General features: G+C 36.3%; 2 protein-coding genes and 1 long non-coding RNA gene across 5 annotated transcripts in view; 1 reads left to right on the forward strand and 2 right to left on the reverse strand.

Moving 5' to 3' along the window:
* LOC135837557 (uncharacterized) overlaps positions 1-18,846 on the forward strand; it is a 29,608-nt gene that overhangs the window by 6,123 nt on the left and 4,639 nt on the right. The window lies entirely within an intron of this gene.
* LOC135837553 (uncharacterized) lies at positions 1,489-11,044 on the reverse strand. 2 transcript variants are annotated; one of them, XM_065352865.1, is made up of 2 exons: positions 10,742-11,044; positions 1,489-4,792 (listed from the first exon to the last, which is right to left on the reverse strand). In XM_065352865.1, the coding sequence occupies exon 2, from the start codon at positions 4,751-4,753 to the stop codon at positions 2,615-2,617; it is 2,139 nt and encodes a 712-aa protein (XP_065208937.1). In that variant the 5' UTR covers positions 4,754-4,792; positions 10,742-11,044; the 3' UTR covers positions 1,489-2,614. The 2 variants fall into 2 exon arrangements, with proteins under 2 accessions (XP_065208937.1, XP_065208936.1); XM_065352864.1 differs by having other exon boundaries at positions 10,738-11,044.
* LOC135837554 (uncharacterized) lies at positions 12,565-18,029 on the reverse strand. 2 transcript variants are annotated; one of them, XM_065352867.1, is made up of 2 exons: positions 17,802-18,029; positions 12,565-14,841 (listed from the first exon to the last, which is right to left on the reverse strand). In XM_065352867.1, the coding sequence occupies exon 2, from the start codon at positions 14,800-14,802 to the stop codon at positions 12,676-12,678; it is 2,127 nt and encodes a 708-aa protein (XP_065208939.1). In that variant the 5' UTR covers positions 14,803-14,841; positions 17,802-18,029; the 3' UTR covers positions 12,565-12,675. The 2 variants fall into 2 exon arrangements, with proteins under 2 accessions (XP_065208939.1, XP_065208938.1); XM_065352866.1 differs by having other exon boundaries at positions 17,798-18,029.

The following is an 18,846-nucleotide window of genomic DNA, read 5'->3' on the forward strand; positions in this document are numbered from 1 at the left end:
TCATAATGGAGTTGGAAAGCTGAAATTTATCCTGCAAACTAATTTCAATGCGGTACGAAGTACTGCAAGTAAATTTCAAGTCGTTTTGGAGCCCCTAGCGACTTTTTGAAAATTCCTGGAGCCACCAGCAGATTTTTGAAACTTTAAATTTTCACAAAATTTTATCAAATGGAGATGGAAAGCTAAAATTTACTGTACACTCCAATTTTAACACCCTCCGAAGATGACTTCAGGTGAGTTCAAGTCATTTTGGAGCCTCAAGCGGCTTTTTGAAAATTACTGGAGACTCCAGTTGATTTTTGAAACTCGAAATTCCCGCAACATTTTACCAAATTGAGTTGGCAAGCTGAAATTTACTTCGCAAACTAATTTCAATACGATATCAAGTTGACTACACGTTGTGGTTTCAAATGGTTTTGAAAGTTCCAGCTATGTACTTTTTGGAAATTTCAATTTTCCAAAAAACGCCATACGACCTTTCTAAAAGTCGCTGGAGGCTCCAAAACTACTTAAAATCCACCAGCAGTCGACTTTGTAGCGTATTGAAATTAGTTTGCAGAATAAATTTCGACTTTCCATCTCCGTTTGATGAAATTTTGGAGAAATTTTGAGTTTCAAAAAACTACTGGAGGCTCCAGTAATTTTCAAAACATCGTTGGAGGCTCCAAAACAACTTGAAATCCCCCTGCAGTTGACTTCATAGTGTAATGAAATTAGTTTGTAGAGTAAATTTCGACTATCCAACTCCATTTGATGAAATTTTGTGGGAATTTCGAGTTTCAAAAATCTGCTGGAGGCTCCAGAACTGCTCAAAACGATTTGAAACCGTTTCCAATCGATTTGGCAGGTCGAAAATAGGGTATATCCCAAATTTCAGCTTTCTGGGTCAATTTGGTAAAATTTTGATTTTTTCCCTCATTTTTGACCTAAATTTGATTCTAAAAAATTCACCAGAAATGGAAAAAGGCCCTTTAGAACTTCAAATTTTTACAGGTGATAAATTTTTGCCTGATCTTTCGATCTACCTTTGTAGGGTTGGAAAAATTTTGTGCAAGTCCTATGTTGGAACGCAAAATCTGCGATTTCAACTGACCTGTCAGTGAGTCAGTGTCAATCATGATGGCCGCCATTTAGTAAGCAGGGTCACTTTTTTTTAGTACAAAGGCTAGGAATGTTCCTTAGGCCTCCCACTTCAAGAAAAAAGTTGTCCCGGAGGATCAACGGGGGGGGGGAGTGGTTCAATAGATCCGTAAGCCGACTCCCTCACTACTAATAATCAAATAAATTTCGTTTTTCCCTTCAAATTAGGGGGTGGGGGTTATATCACAGTAATTTTGTTTCAAAATTTTTGTGCTACACACGGGAAAAATTTAAGTTGCCACCCCTGATAAATCGCATCGCATTTCAATCTATAATTCAAAAACAGTAAAATCTATTAAACTTTACCATAGTATAGGTACCTAAAATTATAAAAATTGTTCAAATAGGTAAGCCAATGTACGAGTAAGTTTATTTAAAATTGAATAAAATACACAGCAGGTACAGTAGCGTGCAAATTACTTGTCCGAACCGAAAAATCGCGACGTTACACCGTTTTTAAAACGCTCGCTACAAGGATACCGCTAACAATTTTGAAAAAACAAATACAGGGGGTGAAAGCCCTATCCTTCACGAACATTTTGATGTGTTTGAACCAAAAAAAAAAAATTTCCAAAAGCTCACAAAAGCTCTTTGAAGTAAAAATGAGAAAATTTTCAGTGTCTCAGTTTTCCGCATATCCCGGACGGACCGTACGTCCTAGCAAAATCGGATGGCATTACGTAGAAAGAGAATTCAATTCTCTACATTTTGGTATATTTGACATCTTCGTAGGACGCTCGGTTTCACTGGAGCAAGCGTTTGAAGTTTGAGTAAAAAAAGTTAAACTTGAAAATTCAGTAAATTTTCATAAAATTCTCGTTACTCCTACTTTAAAGGCTTACACTTTTGAAACCGAGCGTCCCACGGAAATTTCATATACACGAAATTGTTGAGAATTTAATTCCCTACAATTTGGTATATTTGAAATTTCCGTAGGACGCTCGGTTTCAAAAGTGTAAGCCTTCAAAGTTGGAGTAACGAGAATTTTATGAAAATTTACTGAATTTTCAAGTTCAACTTTTTTTACTCAAACTTCAAACGCTTTCTCCTGTGAAACCGAGCGTCCTACGAAAATGTCAAATATACCAAAATGTAGAGAATTGAATTCTCTTTCTACGTACAGTCATCCGATTTTGCTAGGACGTACGGTCCGTCCGGCATATGCGGAAAACTAAAACACTAAAAATTCTTTCATGTTTACTTCAAAGAGCTTTTGTGAGCGTTTGGAAAAATTTTTTTTTTGGTTCAAACACATCAAAATGTTCGTGAAGGATAGGGCTTTCACCCCCTGTATTTGTTTTTTCAAAATTGTTAGCGGTATCCTTGTAGCGAGCGTTTTAAAAACGGTGTAACGTCGCGATTTTTCGGTTCGGACAAGTAATTTGCACGCTACTGTAGATACATAAGTGTAGATACGAGCAACAATTGACTCCTGAAAATGAAGAATTATATCGAGTTTCACCCCCCATCATATTCATAATGGTACATTCGGGTGCAGAATAAAATTACAATTTTCGCAAAATTTACGTAAATCTTCGGTATTGTTCCCAAAGAACCATCTCAACAATGAAGACACCGCATAACGTTCAGCATCACAGTTACTCAGCAAATTGGTACGCACAAAATCGATTCGCGAGTAATTTTTTTTTATCATATCTAATTTGAAATTTTTGCTATCTTCTTCGTTTCCAAAATACCATGCTAAAAATTCGTCGAGAAATATCATATCTGGACTTGACCACCGCGAAGCATGACTCAACAATTTTGAGAAAATTTCATACACGTTAAACGACTGCTTGAAGGCTGAATGTTTCTCATGGTCGCCAATACACCATTCGAGAAATTCTATCCATTCGTTAAAGCAAGCAATCCTGCCTTTGTCTGACCATTCCATCGGATAGCTACGACACTGCTCCAATAATTTACGTTTCACTAGATTATATTCATCTTCTTGGGTAACTAATCGGCCAATGAGTGTGCTGAAATCTTTCGAATGAATTTGACTACGACTACGTCGTCGTGCTGCGAGCAGGTATCTGAGACTTCCAGCGGACGAAATTAACTGCTCTTTGAATTCTTCTACATCCTTTTTCTCGTTTGAAAACAACTCCCCAACGAACCACTCGAATTTAGCGAAATCATCATCGTTGTGAAGTAAAATAATATCGAGATACGCTTCGAGCCATTGTTTTCCCAACAGTTGAAAATGTCTCGCATCCTCCGAATAAAAATATAGGTGATCTTTCAAATCAGAATAGAGTCCGTTTCTTATCATTATGCAAGCAAGATAAGGCAACCCCAGCACGGACTTTTTGTAACACTCGATCTCGTCTTCGTTATTCTCTAAACACAAACTCATCAGTTGTTGGAAATCCGAAGCTTTGGAACGTAAGGCGAACCCCTGCCAATTTCTCCGCCACAGCGAAACTTTATCAACGTCTCGTGACATTTTCAGCATATCTATGATGAATTTCATATCGTGACCATAACTATATCGGCGATAAACAGACGACATTTTAAATACTTCAAAATCTTGGTCGAGAAAATTGTGAATGTACTTTTTAGAAACGGCAGATTTTAATTCGTCCGAGGCATCTGACCAGATCTCCATCAACAATTCGTTAACTTCATTGCAACGTGTATAACTTCTATCCGTAAAATCATCAGGAAAAAATGCGATTATCCACAATACGTACACGACAGAAACAAACCGCCATTTATCCGCCAAAATCAAATGTCGGGCCAGAGTCCACGATTGACGCGCAAACTGCAAGAAACGCTGATCGCCGTCCATTGCTAAAATTGCAAAGGTCGCGTGAGCCTTCCCTTCGAATACTTCTTCAACCTGCACTCGGTTTAGTGTAGGTAATGTACGTATCGCAGCTCGGCATTCGTGACCTTCTAGGTAAAAAATAGTTTCCTCCAGTGTTTCATGAGCTGGTAACATTCGATAAAACTGCTCAAACGCTGCTCTATCCTCGCCCCGACTCGCGAACTCTATCCATCGTTCTCTAAAACGCTCACTAGGCCTGTCGATCGAATTTTCTTCTGATTTCATCACACCATTCCAGTAATATAAATTGCACCTATCGCGCCAATAATTTCCATCGCGCCTGGGATTCTCATCGACTAGTGATTCATTTGCTACCGAAGGCCAAAACCGTCTGACTTGATCTTCCAAACAATACAGACATGCCATTGTATAATTTTCTACGTCGCCGAATTCACCCGAATTCAAGATATTCATTGCGGTCGCTTTGTTATCAATGGTTCCGGAAAAATCTAAGACCATATGCTTAATACATTTGGAAAATGTTTCAAAGTATTTAAAACCGTCACAGTGGAAACCCTTCCAATGTATAAGTTCTTTGCCAAACGCAGAAATTTTTTCATCTATTTGCGATCTGATTCGAGACGGAACCGGAACAACGAGTATTTCTTCGCAGCCGAAGACTGATTTTTCCCACCAAAGCCAACCGAACTCTCCTACAGAAACGTCTGAAGCCGCACATCTGTATTGCCATAACATTAACGCCACTTCGGTTGACGCCAGGAGCTGCAGTGACGAAGGCGTATTCATGAAAAGGAATGGGTATTCTTCCATGTCACCCATGTCGAACTGCAACCTCTGCGTGCTCGAAAAAAATTACACCTGAAAAACAATAGGTTTCGCTCTTAATTATTGAGGAAGTAAAAACATCAAAGTTGATGGGTCATTCCACGTCAATTCGCCCAAGAAGTTGTGGGGGGGGGGGGGTCGGCGATTTTTTGAAATTTTTCCTATGGAAAGACCTTCCGAAGGGTTGGTCAATGGTGCAAATCGCAGCCCTGTAGCCCATTTTTAAAGGCTGCTAGGGAGTGTCAAAGTTTTCAGTGAAATTTAAAATATCGTCCATTTCAGCAGTGGATTACTCGATAACCGCGATACCTATACCTACCAGAATACTGAATAGAACTTTTCCCAGTAGTTAAGGGTTTTGAAATAGCGTTTTTCAACTTATTTTATGCTTGTTAACAATAGTAAAAATTGAGGGAGCCAAGTGCTCTGGAGAAGATTAGATGAGTGTAGCAAAAAATCTGACGTCATATTCGTGCTCAGCGGTATCGAATCATAAGAAAACGACACCCTACTCATTAATACTTATAGTCCGGCATATGACAATAGGAGTAATTGCACCCCCCCCCCCCGCCGATCATCCGGAACAACTTTTTTCTCAAAGGGGACATCATAAGGAACATTTTAAAGCAAACTTTCCAAAAAAAAGTTGGCCTTACTTACAAAATGGCGGCCATTTTGATTGACAGGTCAGCCAAAATCGCAGATTTTGCGTTTTAACATAGGACTTGCACGAACCTTTTCAAACTTGACAAAGGTAGATCGAAAGATCATGCAAAAATTTATCACCTGACAAAATTTCAAGTGTTAAAGTGGGTTTTTCGATTTTTGGTGAATTTTTGAAAATCGAATTTAGGCCAAAAATGAGGGAAAAAATCAAAATTTTACCAAATTGACCGAGAAAGCTGAAATTTGGGATATACGTACCCTATTTTCGACATGCCAAATCGATTGGAAACAGTTTCAACCCGTTTTGAGCAGTTCTGGAGCCTCCAGCAGATTTTTGAATCTCGAAATTCCCACAAAATTCCATCAAATTGGAGTTGTAAAGCTAAAATTTATTCTAAAAACTAATTTCAATACGCTACGAAGTACTGCAGGTGAATTTCAAGTCGTTTTGGATCATCCAGCGACTTTTTGAAAATCCTGAAGCCTCCAGCAGATTTTTGAAACTTTAAATTTTCACAAAATTTCATCAAATGGAGATGGAAAGCTGAAATTTACTCTACACTCTAATTTTAACACCCTCTGAAAACGACTTCTGGTAAATTTCAAGTCATTTTAGAGCCTCCAATGAATTTTTGAAAATTACTGGAGCCACCAGTAGATTTTTGAAACTTGAAATTTCCCCAAAATTTCATCAACTAAGATGGAGAGTCAAAATTCATTCTGCAAACTAATTTCAATACGCTACGAAGTTGACTGCTGGTGAATTTCAAGTCGTTTTGGAGCCTCCAACAACTTTTTGAAAGGTTGTATGACGTTTTTTTGGAAAATTGAAATTTCCTATACAAGTAGCTGAAAGCTTCAAAACCATATTTTGAAACCACCATGTAGTCTGCGAAGTAAATTTCAGCTTTTCATCTCCATTTGATGCAATTTTGTGAAAATTTAAAGATTCAAAAATCTACTGGAGCCTCCAGTAATTTTCAAAAAAGTCGCTGGAGGCCCTAAAATGACTAATACCCACCTGAAGTCGTCTTCAGAAGGCGTTAAAATTGGAGTGTAGAGTAAATTTCAGCTTTCCACATCCATTTGATGAAATTTTGTGAAAATTTAAAGTTTCAAAAATCTCCTGGAGGCTTCAGAAATTTTCAAAAAGTCGCTGGAAGATCCAAAACGACTTGAAATTCACCTGCAGTACTTCGTAGCGTATTGAAATTAGTTTTTAGAATAAATTTCAGCTTTAAAACTCCAATTTGATGGAATTTTGTGGGAATTTCGAGATTCAAAAATCTGCTGGAGGCTCCAGAACTGCTCAAAACGGGTTGAAACTGTTTCCAATCGATTTGGCATGTCGAAAATAGGGTATATCCCAAATTTCAGCTTTCTTGGTCAATTTGGTAAAATTTTGATTTTTTTCCCTTATTTTTGTCCTAAATTCGATTTTTAAAAATTCACCAAAAATCAAAAAACCCACTTTAGCACTTGAAATTTTGACAGGTGATAAATTTTTGCATGATCTGAAAAAGTTCATGCAAGTCCTGTCAATCAAAATGGCCGCCATTTTGTATGTGAGGCCAACTTTTTTTTGGCAAGATTGCTTTAAAATGTTCCTTAGGATGTCCCCTTTAAGAAAAAAGTTGTCCCGGAGGATCGGCGCGGGGGGGGGGGTGCAATTACTCCTATCGTCATATGCCGGACTATTAGGTTATATTCCCCAAAATTCCCATTTTACCCCAACCCTCTTCAAGACACGTCGTTACATCATTTTGAGGGGAAAATATGAGGGGAGGTGGTTGAAAAGATTTGTGAGGATACCTACTAAGGATATACATAACATACTGAAAAATTTTCAAAATCGGTTCACATTGGGCTGAGAAAAGTGTTATTTAAATTTCAGGAAAGGGGGGTACTCCCCAAAAAGGGGATGTGGTGTGGATCTGAAATTTTTCACGCGGGAGTTTCTCAATGGTACCCACCTTCCATGCTAATATCAATTCGAACGCTTTCAGGGACCATTTCACCCCTCTAGGTGCCTATAGCTTTTATGTATTTTTCAGAAAACCTCTCTCATTTGAATGGTTCTAGCCCCACCCCCCTTGGGGGTAGAAGGACAGTTGATATACCACTAGATCGGAAATTTGACGTAGAACACAAAAATAAAGCTATTTTCGACATAAAATCAACCCTTCGCGAGAAAATCGCAAAAAACGCCGCGGTGGGACACTTTTCACGCTCTAGCACGCGGGGTAGGGGTGAGACTTTTAGTATGTTGAATAAGACCCCTTACACTACAGTATCCCGCCAAAAAACCTTTTGTAGGAATTAGTCCGAATAAATCCTCTTATTTCATCTAAAATGACTGGACTAGATAAAAGGCTTTTTGGTGATAGGTAAGTATTATGAAAATTAGTGTTGCCACTTTTTTTTTTTCGAAAAATTAACACAAAAAGTTTCAAAACGTAGTTTTCAGATCGTCCCGACTCTCAAAAATTCTGAAAAAAATACATGAATCTTATGGACAACTTTTCAAGCTAAACAACATATTAAAAAATTGGGATGACATTATTTTGTAAAGTCGATTTAAAAAAATTAAATTTGCGAAAAAAAATTGATTTTTTGATTTAGAACATGAAAAAAGTTTTGACCGGTGAAATTGACCCATTTCACCCCGATTTTTACGCACCCGTTGAAAAAGTTGAAACCCTTCACTCGATGAAATGAAGTCATCACAAAAAAAATCAAAATTTGAAAAAATTCAAAAAATGAACGAATTTTAGTTTTTTTGCTGAGTGTGATTTTCATCAACTTTTTCATGAAAATACGTTAAAAAGAGGTCAAAATAAGACAAGTGAATAAATTTAAACTTTTTTCGATGTTTGGAATCAAAAATTGAATTTTTTCGAATTTTGATTTTTTTGTGATGACTTAATTTTTACCGAGTGAAGGGCTTTTTTCAACTTTTTCAATGGATACGTAAACGTAGGGGTCAAATGGGTCAACTTCACCAGTTGAAACTTTTTTCCCTTATTTTAAATCAAAAAATCGCATTTTTTCGCAAACTTTCAATGTTTCTAAATCGACTTTACGACATAATGCCATCCCAATTTTTAGAGTTTTTGCGCGAAGCGCGAAAAAACTCTATTGTAATCACTTTTTCATGGTAGTCATCGTAGTCATCGTAGTCATCGTAGTTTTCGTCGTCATAAATCTTTTTGTAGATTTGTAAAATGCTAAGCAATATCCATTAAATTTATATCGCTACGTTTTTTTTTTTTCTAAATTCCCAATAAAATTCAAAATATTACTGTTGATAATATTGATGATAATGAAGAGCGAAGAAGTATTTAATAATACGTTCTAAGTTCCGAGCAGTTTTCACTTTTTATGGTTATTTTTGAAGGAAATAGCGCATTCTGGAACCATTACAGTACTATGAAAAAAAACAACTTTTGCTGGAGGTTCTAGATCGGCTTTAAAACAGTCGCAATCGATTCGGGAGCTCGATTTTAGTAATTAAACCATATTTCAGATTTTCATCTCGTGGTTTACTATTTTTATGAAAACTTTACCAATAAATAAGCTACATGAATAAGTATTTCAGTGATTTTCAAACAGTTGTCAAACATCAATTCGGAAGCTGAGTGTCGGTAGCATGAACTTTCAGCATGCCAAATTCCACCCTAGTCTTTGAAGATGATACCCGTTTACAAAGTTCCCTTGTAAGCTAATTTTAGGGTGTCAACGCTGATTTATTGTACTACGTATTACAAATTTTTTATATTCTGAAAAAATCATCATGGTTAAAAAAAGAGCTTGCCTTTCGCTTCCTTCAATTTTGGCCAGAGTGTTCACTTTCCCACCTTTGTTCTGGTCCAACTTTTCCAATTTTACAGATCATTCAAATTTCTAAGTACATTATGTAGATAGGGGATGCATAACTTTTTTTCGAACGTCTCAACTGCTAAATTTATCAATTAATCCAGCAATTTTAAGGTACAACGAAGGAAAGCATAAAAATTTAGCTTTAACTCCAGCAACAGCCACAAAGAAACAAAATACGACAGCACAAAGTTCATCAAATAACGGAATAAAGGAGAAACCATTGGAAGATAACATAAGGAAAACAAGTAATCAAATAATAAAAAAACATATATGTCACTAAAAAATGTCACCTATATATTCAAAAATTTTTGATTTTTTTGGATTAATTTAGATTCGATGGATTCGGCACTTTTTTCAAGTATTATGGAAAGTGTGAAAAAAGTTGACGCTGCAGAGCAGCAAAAAAAAATCGAGGAGCTCTTTTCTTTGTTTAAAGAGGTGCCAATACCAAGTTCGATCACGATTTCGTTTCTGCAATTGTTTGAAAAAGTTTACACGAATATAACTGATGCGAAAATGAGAAATAAAATCAAAAGGGGGTTATTTGAGATGAGCATGGCCGAATAATTTATTGTGTATTTTGGAAAGAACTTTAAATCACCTTACGATTCAAATAAAAGAATTTTCTGCAACGAGTTAATTTTTTCAAAAACTGTCTTAAAATGTCATTTTTTACGTTTTTTCTTAAAAAATATGCGAGATAGTTGAAAATGTATACAATAAAACTTTTTCAAAATCAAATTTCTACCTTAAAATTATTTCAACAATTTGGTAAAAATAGCTGCTTCAACGAAGGATGAGAATTATTGTAAAATTGCTTTGGTTGAAGAGTGACTTTTGGATTTTGAAAACATCGTCTACATCAATTTAAATTCAAACTTATCCTGAACTTTATTTTTTTAAATACCTTTTTTTTAATGATTCAAGTGAATACATTATACCTCAAACGCAAAAACTCTTTTGTAATCAGCGATTAGCTGATGGCTTGTTTAATATGTGGTTCACTATGAAAAGTGGTCCATGATATAGGTATTTTTTTCAGAATTTTTGAGTGTCGGAACGATATGAAAACTGCGTTTTGAAACTTTTCGAGCTAATTTTTCGTGCAAAAAAAATGGTTACACTGATTTTTATGATATCATCAAAAAGCCTTTCAAAACCCCTAACTACTGGGAAAAGTTCTATTCTGGTAGGTATCGCGGTTATCGAGTAATCTACTGCTGAAATGGATGATAATTATTTCAAGTTCCCCCAAAACTTTGACACCCACCAGCAGCCTTTAAAAAAGGGCTAGAGGGCTATGATTAGCGCCATTGGCCATCATTTCATAAAGTCTTTCCACAGGAAAGTTTTTTAAAAAATCGCCGCCCCCCTCCATTGTCGTGGAATGACCCAGATTACATTTATAACATGTACCTAAGTATAGTACTTACCTACATGAAAAAAATCTGCAAATCGTACACTACACTCTTCGAATTCACAAGAAAACACTCGAGCTCGGAACGTAAACGAATTGAAAAAAATAACGATAATCAAAAAACACCAAACGTGGATCGTGTGAAAAATTCGAAGCGCACAAACACATGAATAAACGCATGCGTAGTGCATGCATAAATACCTACACACGCGTAAAAATAGACTTTTAAAAATAGTATCAGCTTGTTTTTAATCATGCGTTTATGCACGTGTTGATTCGCAGGATACTCTGGTCATTCTGCAATTTGTATGCTTATTGCTATTAGCTTTTCCTTTACGACTTCAGAGGATCCGGTTTTGTACTCCCCGCCATCCAGCACTCTATCTAACTTGTAACAGAACAATTTCTTGACGTCACTCTTCTTTCTATTATTCATTGAATCCGCGAGCATCTCTTTGTCATATGTTCAGTTTGGTTGCTGCAGCGCTGCAGCTGATCTCCTCTTACCTTTCCTTCCCCTTGGTACAGGTACATATGTACACTGTTTAGGGATGTTTTCGAATCGATTTATATAGGTGTACGCCACTAGTGATGGTCTAAAAATATGTACAACTAACCATAAGGTGATGCACCTAATAGTATGCCAATCGAATCTCAATAAATTCTCAATTAGGGAGGTAATTTTTATAAATCAATTTAGATAATCTTTCAAATTTTTTGAGATATGCTTGAGTCGTGTGCAGCATGTTTATGAGGCTGAAATAATTTTTTGAAAAAGGTAACTCGTTTTTTTTTTCATAGCGAAAGCTTTGATTTTTAAAAGGTGAAAGTAGGTACCTACCTAGTACCTACTTACCTACTAGATGATAGATACATTATGTTTTTTTCTCATGTTGAAGCAAGTGGAATATTTATTCTCATATTGTACAGGTGTAATTTATAAACTCAGATTTATCATCATTGTGATCCTTTTTTTCAAACATTTTGCCAAAAAATTAGGAGCTACAACCCCCCCCCCCCAAAAAAAATTATTTAGTGAATCCCATCACAAGAATATCGCAGTTGTAAATACATCATTAAAAATTCGTGCTTCTGTACTTTTTTTTCTAAAATCATATCTAGGTAGGTGTACCTACCTCCGAAACTTGACAGGCTTTTCAAAATAGAATCTGTCAAAAAAAGCTCAATTTTGGCATTTGAAATTTCTTACGAATATTTTCGAATCTCTGCTCAATTATCTTTAAAAATACACAAACAGATTTTCTTCAAGTAGCAATACTTTCGAGCAAATTAGACCACAGAGTTGGGCATTATGACGAGAAATTTCAATTAGCTGAAAAAAAAACACACAAGCCCAATGAATATGTTTTTGGAGCACTATTGAAGAATTTTCAACTCATAAAATTAAGTAGGTAATTTCTTCGTTAATTTACCTACTCTTCAAAATTCTTCAAAAATACTCAGAATAAGTTTCGATAAGAATATTTGAATCCTGTTTGAAATATTTCCACCCATTGTTGATGAGTTGTAGGTATGAGACTTTTTCAAAAATTCCAAAAATTGCGACTCGATTTAAAGCTAAAAAAACTTTCAGAAATGCCCCCAAAAAAAAACAGTTTTATTGCAGCATTGGAAATTCTCGCCAATAATTTCAACACATTTTGGTAGTTTGAGTGAAACTTTATCAAAAATCCAAAAAATCAAGACACAAATAATATTAGGTACATACCTAACTACGTACATACCTACATAAAAATGCTCGGAATTACCAAGTAGGTACCTATAAATGTATATGTATTGTTTATAAAATAATAAAAATTGTTCAAAAAAGCAACCATACGAATAAGTATATCAAGAATTTAATAAAATTGTACAGTACATAGGTAGGTGTAGATATCAATTTACCCTTGAAGAAAAAAAATAATTATATCGAGTTTCACCCCCATCATATTCATTATGGTACATTCGGGTGCTGAATAAAATTACAACTTTTGCAAAATCTACATAAATCTTCAGTATTATTATCAAAGAACCATCTCAACAAATTAGACACCACACGACGATCAGCATAATCCTTACTCCGCATCTTGGTACGCACAAAATGGATTCGCGTGTAATTTTTTTTTATCATATCTAATTTGAAATTTTTGCTATCTTCTTCGTTTCCAAAATACCATTTTAAAAATTTATCGAAAAATATCTCTTCTGAAGTTGACCACCACGTAGTATCACACAACAATTTTAAGAAAATCCCATCCACATTATACGACTTCTTGAAGGCTGAATGTTCTTCAGGGTCCGGAATACACCATTCGAGAAATTCTATCCATTCGTCGAAGTAATCAATCTTGCCCTTGCGTGAGCATTTCATCGGATAGCTACGACACTGCTCTAATAATTTACTTTTCACTAGATTATATTCATTTTCTTCGGTAACAAATCGGCCAATGAATGTGCTGAAATGATTCGGACGAATTTTACTATTATTACATCGTGCTACGAGCAGGTTTCTGAGACTTCCAGCTGATGAAATCATCTGCGCTTTGAATTCTTCTAAGTCCTTTTTCTCGTTTGAAAACAACTCCCCAACGAACCACTCGAATTTAGCGAATTCATCATCGTTGTGAAGTAAAATAGAATCTAGATTCGAATCGAGTAGTTCTTTTCCCAATTGTTGAAAGTGTCTCGCATCCCTCGAACAAAAACACAGGTGATCTCTGAAATCTGAATAGAATCCGTTCGCAATCATTATGCCATGAATATCATGGAAACCCATCACTTCACTTTTGTAACACTCGACTTCGTCTTCGTTATTCGCTAAACAGACACTCATCAGTTGTTGGAAATCCGAAACTTTGGAACGTAAAGCGAATCCGTGGCAATTTCTCTCCCACAGCGAAACTTTATCAACGTCTCGTGATACGTTCAGCATATCTATGATAAATTTCATATCGTGACCATAACTATAGCGGCGATAAACAGACAACGTTTTAAATACTTCAAAATCTTGGTCGAGAAAATTGTGAATGTATTTATTAGAAACGGCAGATTTTAATTCGTCCGATGCATCTGACCAGATTTCCAGCAACAATTCGCTAATTTCATTGCAACGTGTATAACTCCTATCTAAAAAACCATCAGGACAGAATGCGATTTTCCACAATACGTACAGGACAGAAACAAACCTCCATTCATCTGCCAAAATCAAATGTCGCACGAGAGTCCACGATTGACGCGCAAACTGCAAGAAACGCTGATCGTGGTCCATGGCTAAAATTGCAAACGTCGCGTGGGCCTTCCCTTCGAATACTTCTTCAACCTGCACTCGGTTTAGTGTAGGTAATGTACGTATCGCAGCTCGGCATTCGCAATTTCTCAGGTAAAAAATAGTTTCATCCAGTGTTTCATGAGCTGGTAACATTTGATAAAACTGCTCAAACGCTGCTCTATCCTTTGCCCGATTTGCCAACTCTATCCATCGTTCTCTAAAATGCTCACTAGGCCTGTCGATGATCGAATTTTTTTCTGATTTCATGACACCATTCCAGTAAGATACACTGCGCGTAAGCTGATCGCCGCTCCAAGAATTTCCATCGATTAGTGATATATTTGCTACCGAAGGCCAAAACCGTCTGACTTGATCTTCCAAATAATACAGACATGCCATTCTATAATTTCCGACGTCGCCGAGTTCACCCGAATTCAAGATATTCATCGCGGTCGCTTTGTAATCAATGGTTCCGGAAAAATCTAAGACCATATGCTTAATACATTTGGAAAATGTTCCTCGGTATCTAAAAACGTCACTGTGGAAAGTCTTCCAATGTATAAGTTCTTTGCCAACCGCGGAAATTTTTTCGTCTATTTGTGATCTGATTCGAGACGGAACCCGAACAACGAGTATTTCTTCGCAGCCGAAGACTTCTTTTTCCCACCCATACCAACCGAATCCATTTCTATAAACGTCTGAAGCTGCACATTTGAATTGCCATAACATTAACGCCACTTCGGTTGACGCCAGGAGTTGCAGTGACGACGGCGTATTCATGAAAAGGAAAGGGTATTCTTCGATGTCACCCATGTCGAACTGCAACCTCCGCGTGCTCGAAAAAAATTATACCTGAAAAACAACAAGTTTTGCTTTTAATTATCGTGTAAGTAAGAACATCAAAGTAGATATGATTTGTGAAAAAATTAGGCCTACTTCGAGAAGAGAAATTGGGAATTTCTGAAAAAATATAGTACAATTTTGATGAAAGGGCTGAAAATTTGTGAGAAATTCGAAATACTGCGAAGAAAATGTACTTTGAGCAATTTTGACGATTTTTTAGCCTAAATTTGGGTGATGGTTTTTGGAATTTTGGAAAAAGATCGTACGACATTTATCAAAATAGGTCAAAATTCAACGAAAAATTCAAATACTCGCACGAAAATGTTTTTTGAATGAGCGGTGAAATGTTTTTAATGTTCTATCTGGGTCATTCCACGTCAATTGGACCAAGAAGTGGTAGGTGGGTTCGGCGATTTTTTTGAAATTTTTCCTGTGGAAAGACCTTCCGAAGGGATGACCAATGGCGCAAATCGCAGCCCTCTAGCCCATTTTTAACGGCAGCCAGGGGGTGGCAAAGTTTTCAGTGAACCAAAAATATCATCCATTTCAGCAGTGGATTGCTCGATAACCGCGATACCTACCAAAATGGAACTTTTTCCCATAGTTAGAGGTTTTGAAAGGCTTTTAGGTGATATCATAAAAATCGGTGTTGCCACTTTTTTTTGTACAAAAAATTAGCTCAAAAAGTTTCAAAACGTAGTTTTCATATCGTTTCGACTTTCAAAAATTCTAAAAAAAATATATTATGGACAACTGTTTATGCTGAACAACATATTAAAAAATTGGGATGGTAACTTGTAACAAAGTCGATTTTAAAAAATTTAAACTTTGCGAAAAAATGCGATTTTTTTATTTAAAACATGAAAAAAAGTTTTGATTGGTAAAGTTGACCCATTTGACCCCTATTTTTACGTATCTGTTGAAAAAGTTGAAAAAACCCCTTCACTCGGTGAAATTAACTCATCACAAAAAAATCAAAATTCAAAAAAAAGCCAATTTCATTTTTTTTACTGTGAGTGAGATTTTTATCAACTTTCTCATGAAATACGTCAGAAAGTGGTCAAAATAAGACAACTGAATAAAAAACTTTTTTTGATGTTTGGAACTGAAAATTGAATTTTTTCAAATTTTGATTTTAATAAGATGAGTTCATCTTATTGAGTGAAAGGGGTTTTTTCAACTTTTTCAACAGATACGTAAAAATAGGGGTCAAATGGGTCAACTTTACCAATCAAAACTTTTTTTCATGTTTTAAATCAAAAAATCGCATTTTTTCGCAAAGTTTAAATTTTTTTAAATCGACTTTGTTACAATTAGTTACCATCCCAATTTTTTAATATGTTGTTCAGCATAAACAGTTGTCCATAATATATTTTTTTTAGAATTTTTGAGAGTCGGAACGATATGAAAACTACGTTTTGAAACTTTTTGAGCTAATTTTTTGTACAAAAAAAAGTGGCAACACTGATTTTTATGATATCACCTAAAACCCTTTCAAAACCTCTAACTATGGGAAAAAGTTCCATTTTGGTAGGTATCGCGGTTATCGAGCAATCCACTGCTGAAATGGATGATATTTTTGGTTCACTGAAAACTTTGACACCCCCTGGCTGCCGTTAAAAATGGGCTAGAGGGCTGCGATTTGCGCCATTGGTCATCCCTTCGAAAGGTCTTTTCACAGGAAAAATTTCAAAAAAATCGCCGCACTCACCTACCACTTCTTGGTCCAATTGACGTGGAATGACCCTACTCTTAAAATTTATAATAGCACGAAAAATGATATTCCTCGTCAATTCATTGACAAATTGGGGGGAGGGGATTTTTTCAATTGTTTGTCTACACATTGGTAAAATATCTCAAAAATGCAAAAATTTTCATTTTTCAGGTTTCTGATGGTATTTTTGCAATAAGTGCCAAACTTGTGATTTTTTTTCTCGAAAATGAAAAAAATACCAGTCTAATTTTTTGATAATATGTTATTCTACACGAAAAGGACTAAAACTGAGAATTTTTTTCTGAATTTTTACTCGCGGACATCGTGGTTATATTTAATTTCATAAGTTTTTAAATCGATTTTTTTAGGTTTTTGAAAATGGCAACACTGATTTTGGCATCATTCGTCGATTACCCTCTCAAAGTACTACAATTATTCGAAAAAAAAGTTCAAAATTCTATACCACGTACAACCGGAGCAATTTGCAACTGAAATTTTCTGTTTTCGGTCATTTTAAAACACTTTGAAGCCTCACAGCTCCGCCAAAAAAATCGAAAAAATGTCCGGTTTGCGTCATTCGTCATCGTCTGATGACCTCTTAACCCTTAAATGCCACAAGGTGGTGAATTTCACCACACCAGTTTTTTCGATGCGTTCCGCTGGCAGGAAAGAGTGCTCGGGTGGGAACGACTATTGGTACATGTGTGTGTATGTCTTGCGCTTCAATTCCGCTGTTGAGCATATTGCATACTTTTTTATTTTAAGGGGCAGAAATTTTTTAAAACGAGTGAAATAATAATTATTTTTGAATTTTTTGCCCCTTAAATGAGAAAAATAGGCAAGTTTTTGTACATAAATTAGTAGAGCATGGATACATAAATATTTAACAGGCGGTAGTTTCATTCCAGTCGCTGTCGATTGGCTACAAAAAACTATCAAAAAATATGAAAAAATTTTATTTTTTTTTCAAAAAATTGTGCCCCTTAAAATATGAAAGTAGGCAATGTGTCAAACATGCCAAATGAAAGGCTGAACATTTACGCACATGTATCAGGTAGCCATGATATCAAGTCTCTCGTCAGTCCAGTGCAAGAAAATCTTGAAAAAAATATAAGTGTGGCATTTAAGGGTTAACATGATCGAAGACCCCTCGTGCAAAAATCCGCCGATTTGGCATGGAATGACCCGAAGTAGATAGGCTAATACATATTTTATCCGTAGACATACATCGATAACACGTAGATATAGTACTTACATGAAAAAAATCTGCAAATCGTGCACCGCACTCTTCGAATTCACAAGAAAAAACACTCAAGTTAGAAACGTAAACGAATCGAAAAAAATAACGATAATCGAAAAACACCAAACGTGGATCCCGTGAAAATTTTGAAGCGCACAAACAACAAACATACAATGTACAAAATACAAATGCATGCGTAGTGCATGCGTAAATCTCGTTTATATTATAGACACTGGACCTGCGTATAAGACAACCAACTGCAGGCCGAGGGGAACGGAAACGGTAAGGAAAATTTGAGTAACGCCAATTTATCCCGCTGGGTGATCTTGGCAGCGCTGTACTTCAATTTTGCAGGCAACAGGGAAGAGGGAGGGTTGTGTAGTTCGCGAGGTACTCCTGACTGCGCGCGCAGCCAGGAGTTCCTTCCGGACTACACAACCCTCCCTCTTCCCTGTTGCCTGCAAAATTGAAGTACAGCGCTGCCAAGATCACCCAGCGGGATAAATTGGCGTTACTCAGGTTTTTTTGCCAAGATGGCTGCCAGTTGGTTGTCTTATACGCAGGTCCAGTGTCTATAGTTTATATGCACGTGTTTATTCGCAGGATACTCTGGTATTACTGCATGATTCAGAGTCAGACTGTACTTGTAAGTATGTGGTTCTGGTTAGGAACATCTACATGGATGGTGTAACAAAACAATATTTGCATTTTTACTAGAAAAACTCCACACCCGGTAGGGGGTATTGTACTCCCCGCCCTCCAGCACTCCATCTAACTCTAACCTTTCAATCTATTATTCTTCAGTGAAGTAGAATGCCTAAATATGTATTGTACAGACCCTACCCGCGTGCATCTCTTTGCCATGTGTTCAGTTTGGTTGCTGCAGCTGGACTCATCTCTTTACCTTTCCTCCTTGGTACCTGTACTGTTTAGTGTTGAAGGATGTATTCAAGTTGATTTACAGGAGTACGCAACCCAACTGGTCTAAAAATATGTACCACGTTATGTGAATACATAGTATGCCAATTGAATCGCAATAATCCTCAATTACATATTAAGG

The sequence above is a fragment of the Planococcus citri genome, chromosome 2, assembly GCF_950023065.1.
Source record: "Planococcus citri chromosome 2, ihPlaCitr1.1, whole genome shotgun sequence".
Taxonomy (NCBI): domain Eukaryota; kingdom Metazoa; phylum Arthropoda; class Insecta; order Hemiptera; family Pseudococcidae; genus Planococcus; species Planococcus citri.

What these genes read in the sequence shown, in the direction of transcription:
- LOC135837553 (XM_065352865.1), bottom strand. Translation starts at nt 4,753, where the DNA reads ATGGGTGACATGGAAGAATACCCATTCCTTTTCATGAATACGCCTTCG.
- LOC135837554 (XM_065352867.1), bottom strand. Translation starts at nt 14,802, where the DNA reads ATGGGTGACATCGAAGAATACCCTTTCCTTTTCATGAATACGCCGTCG.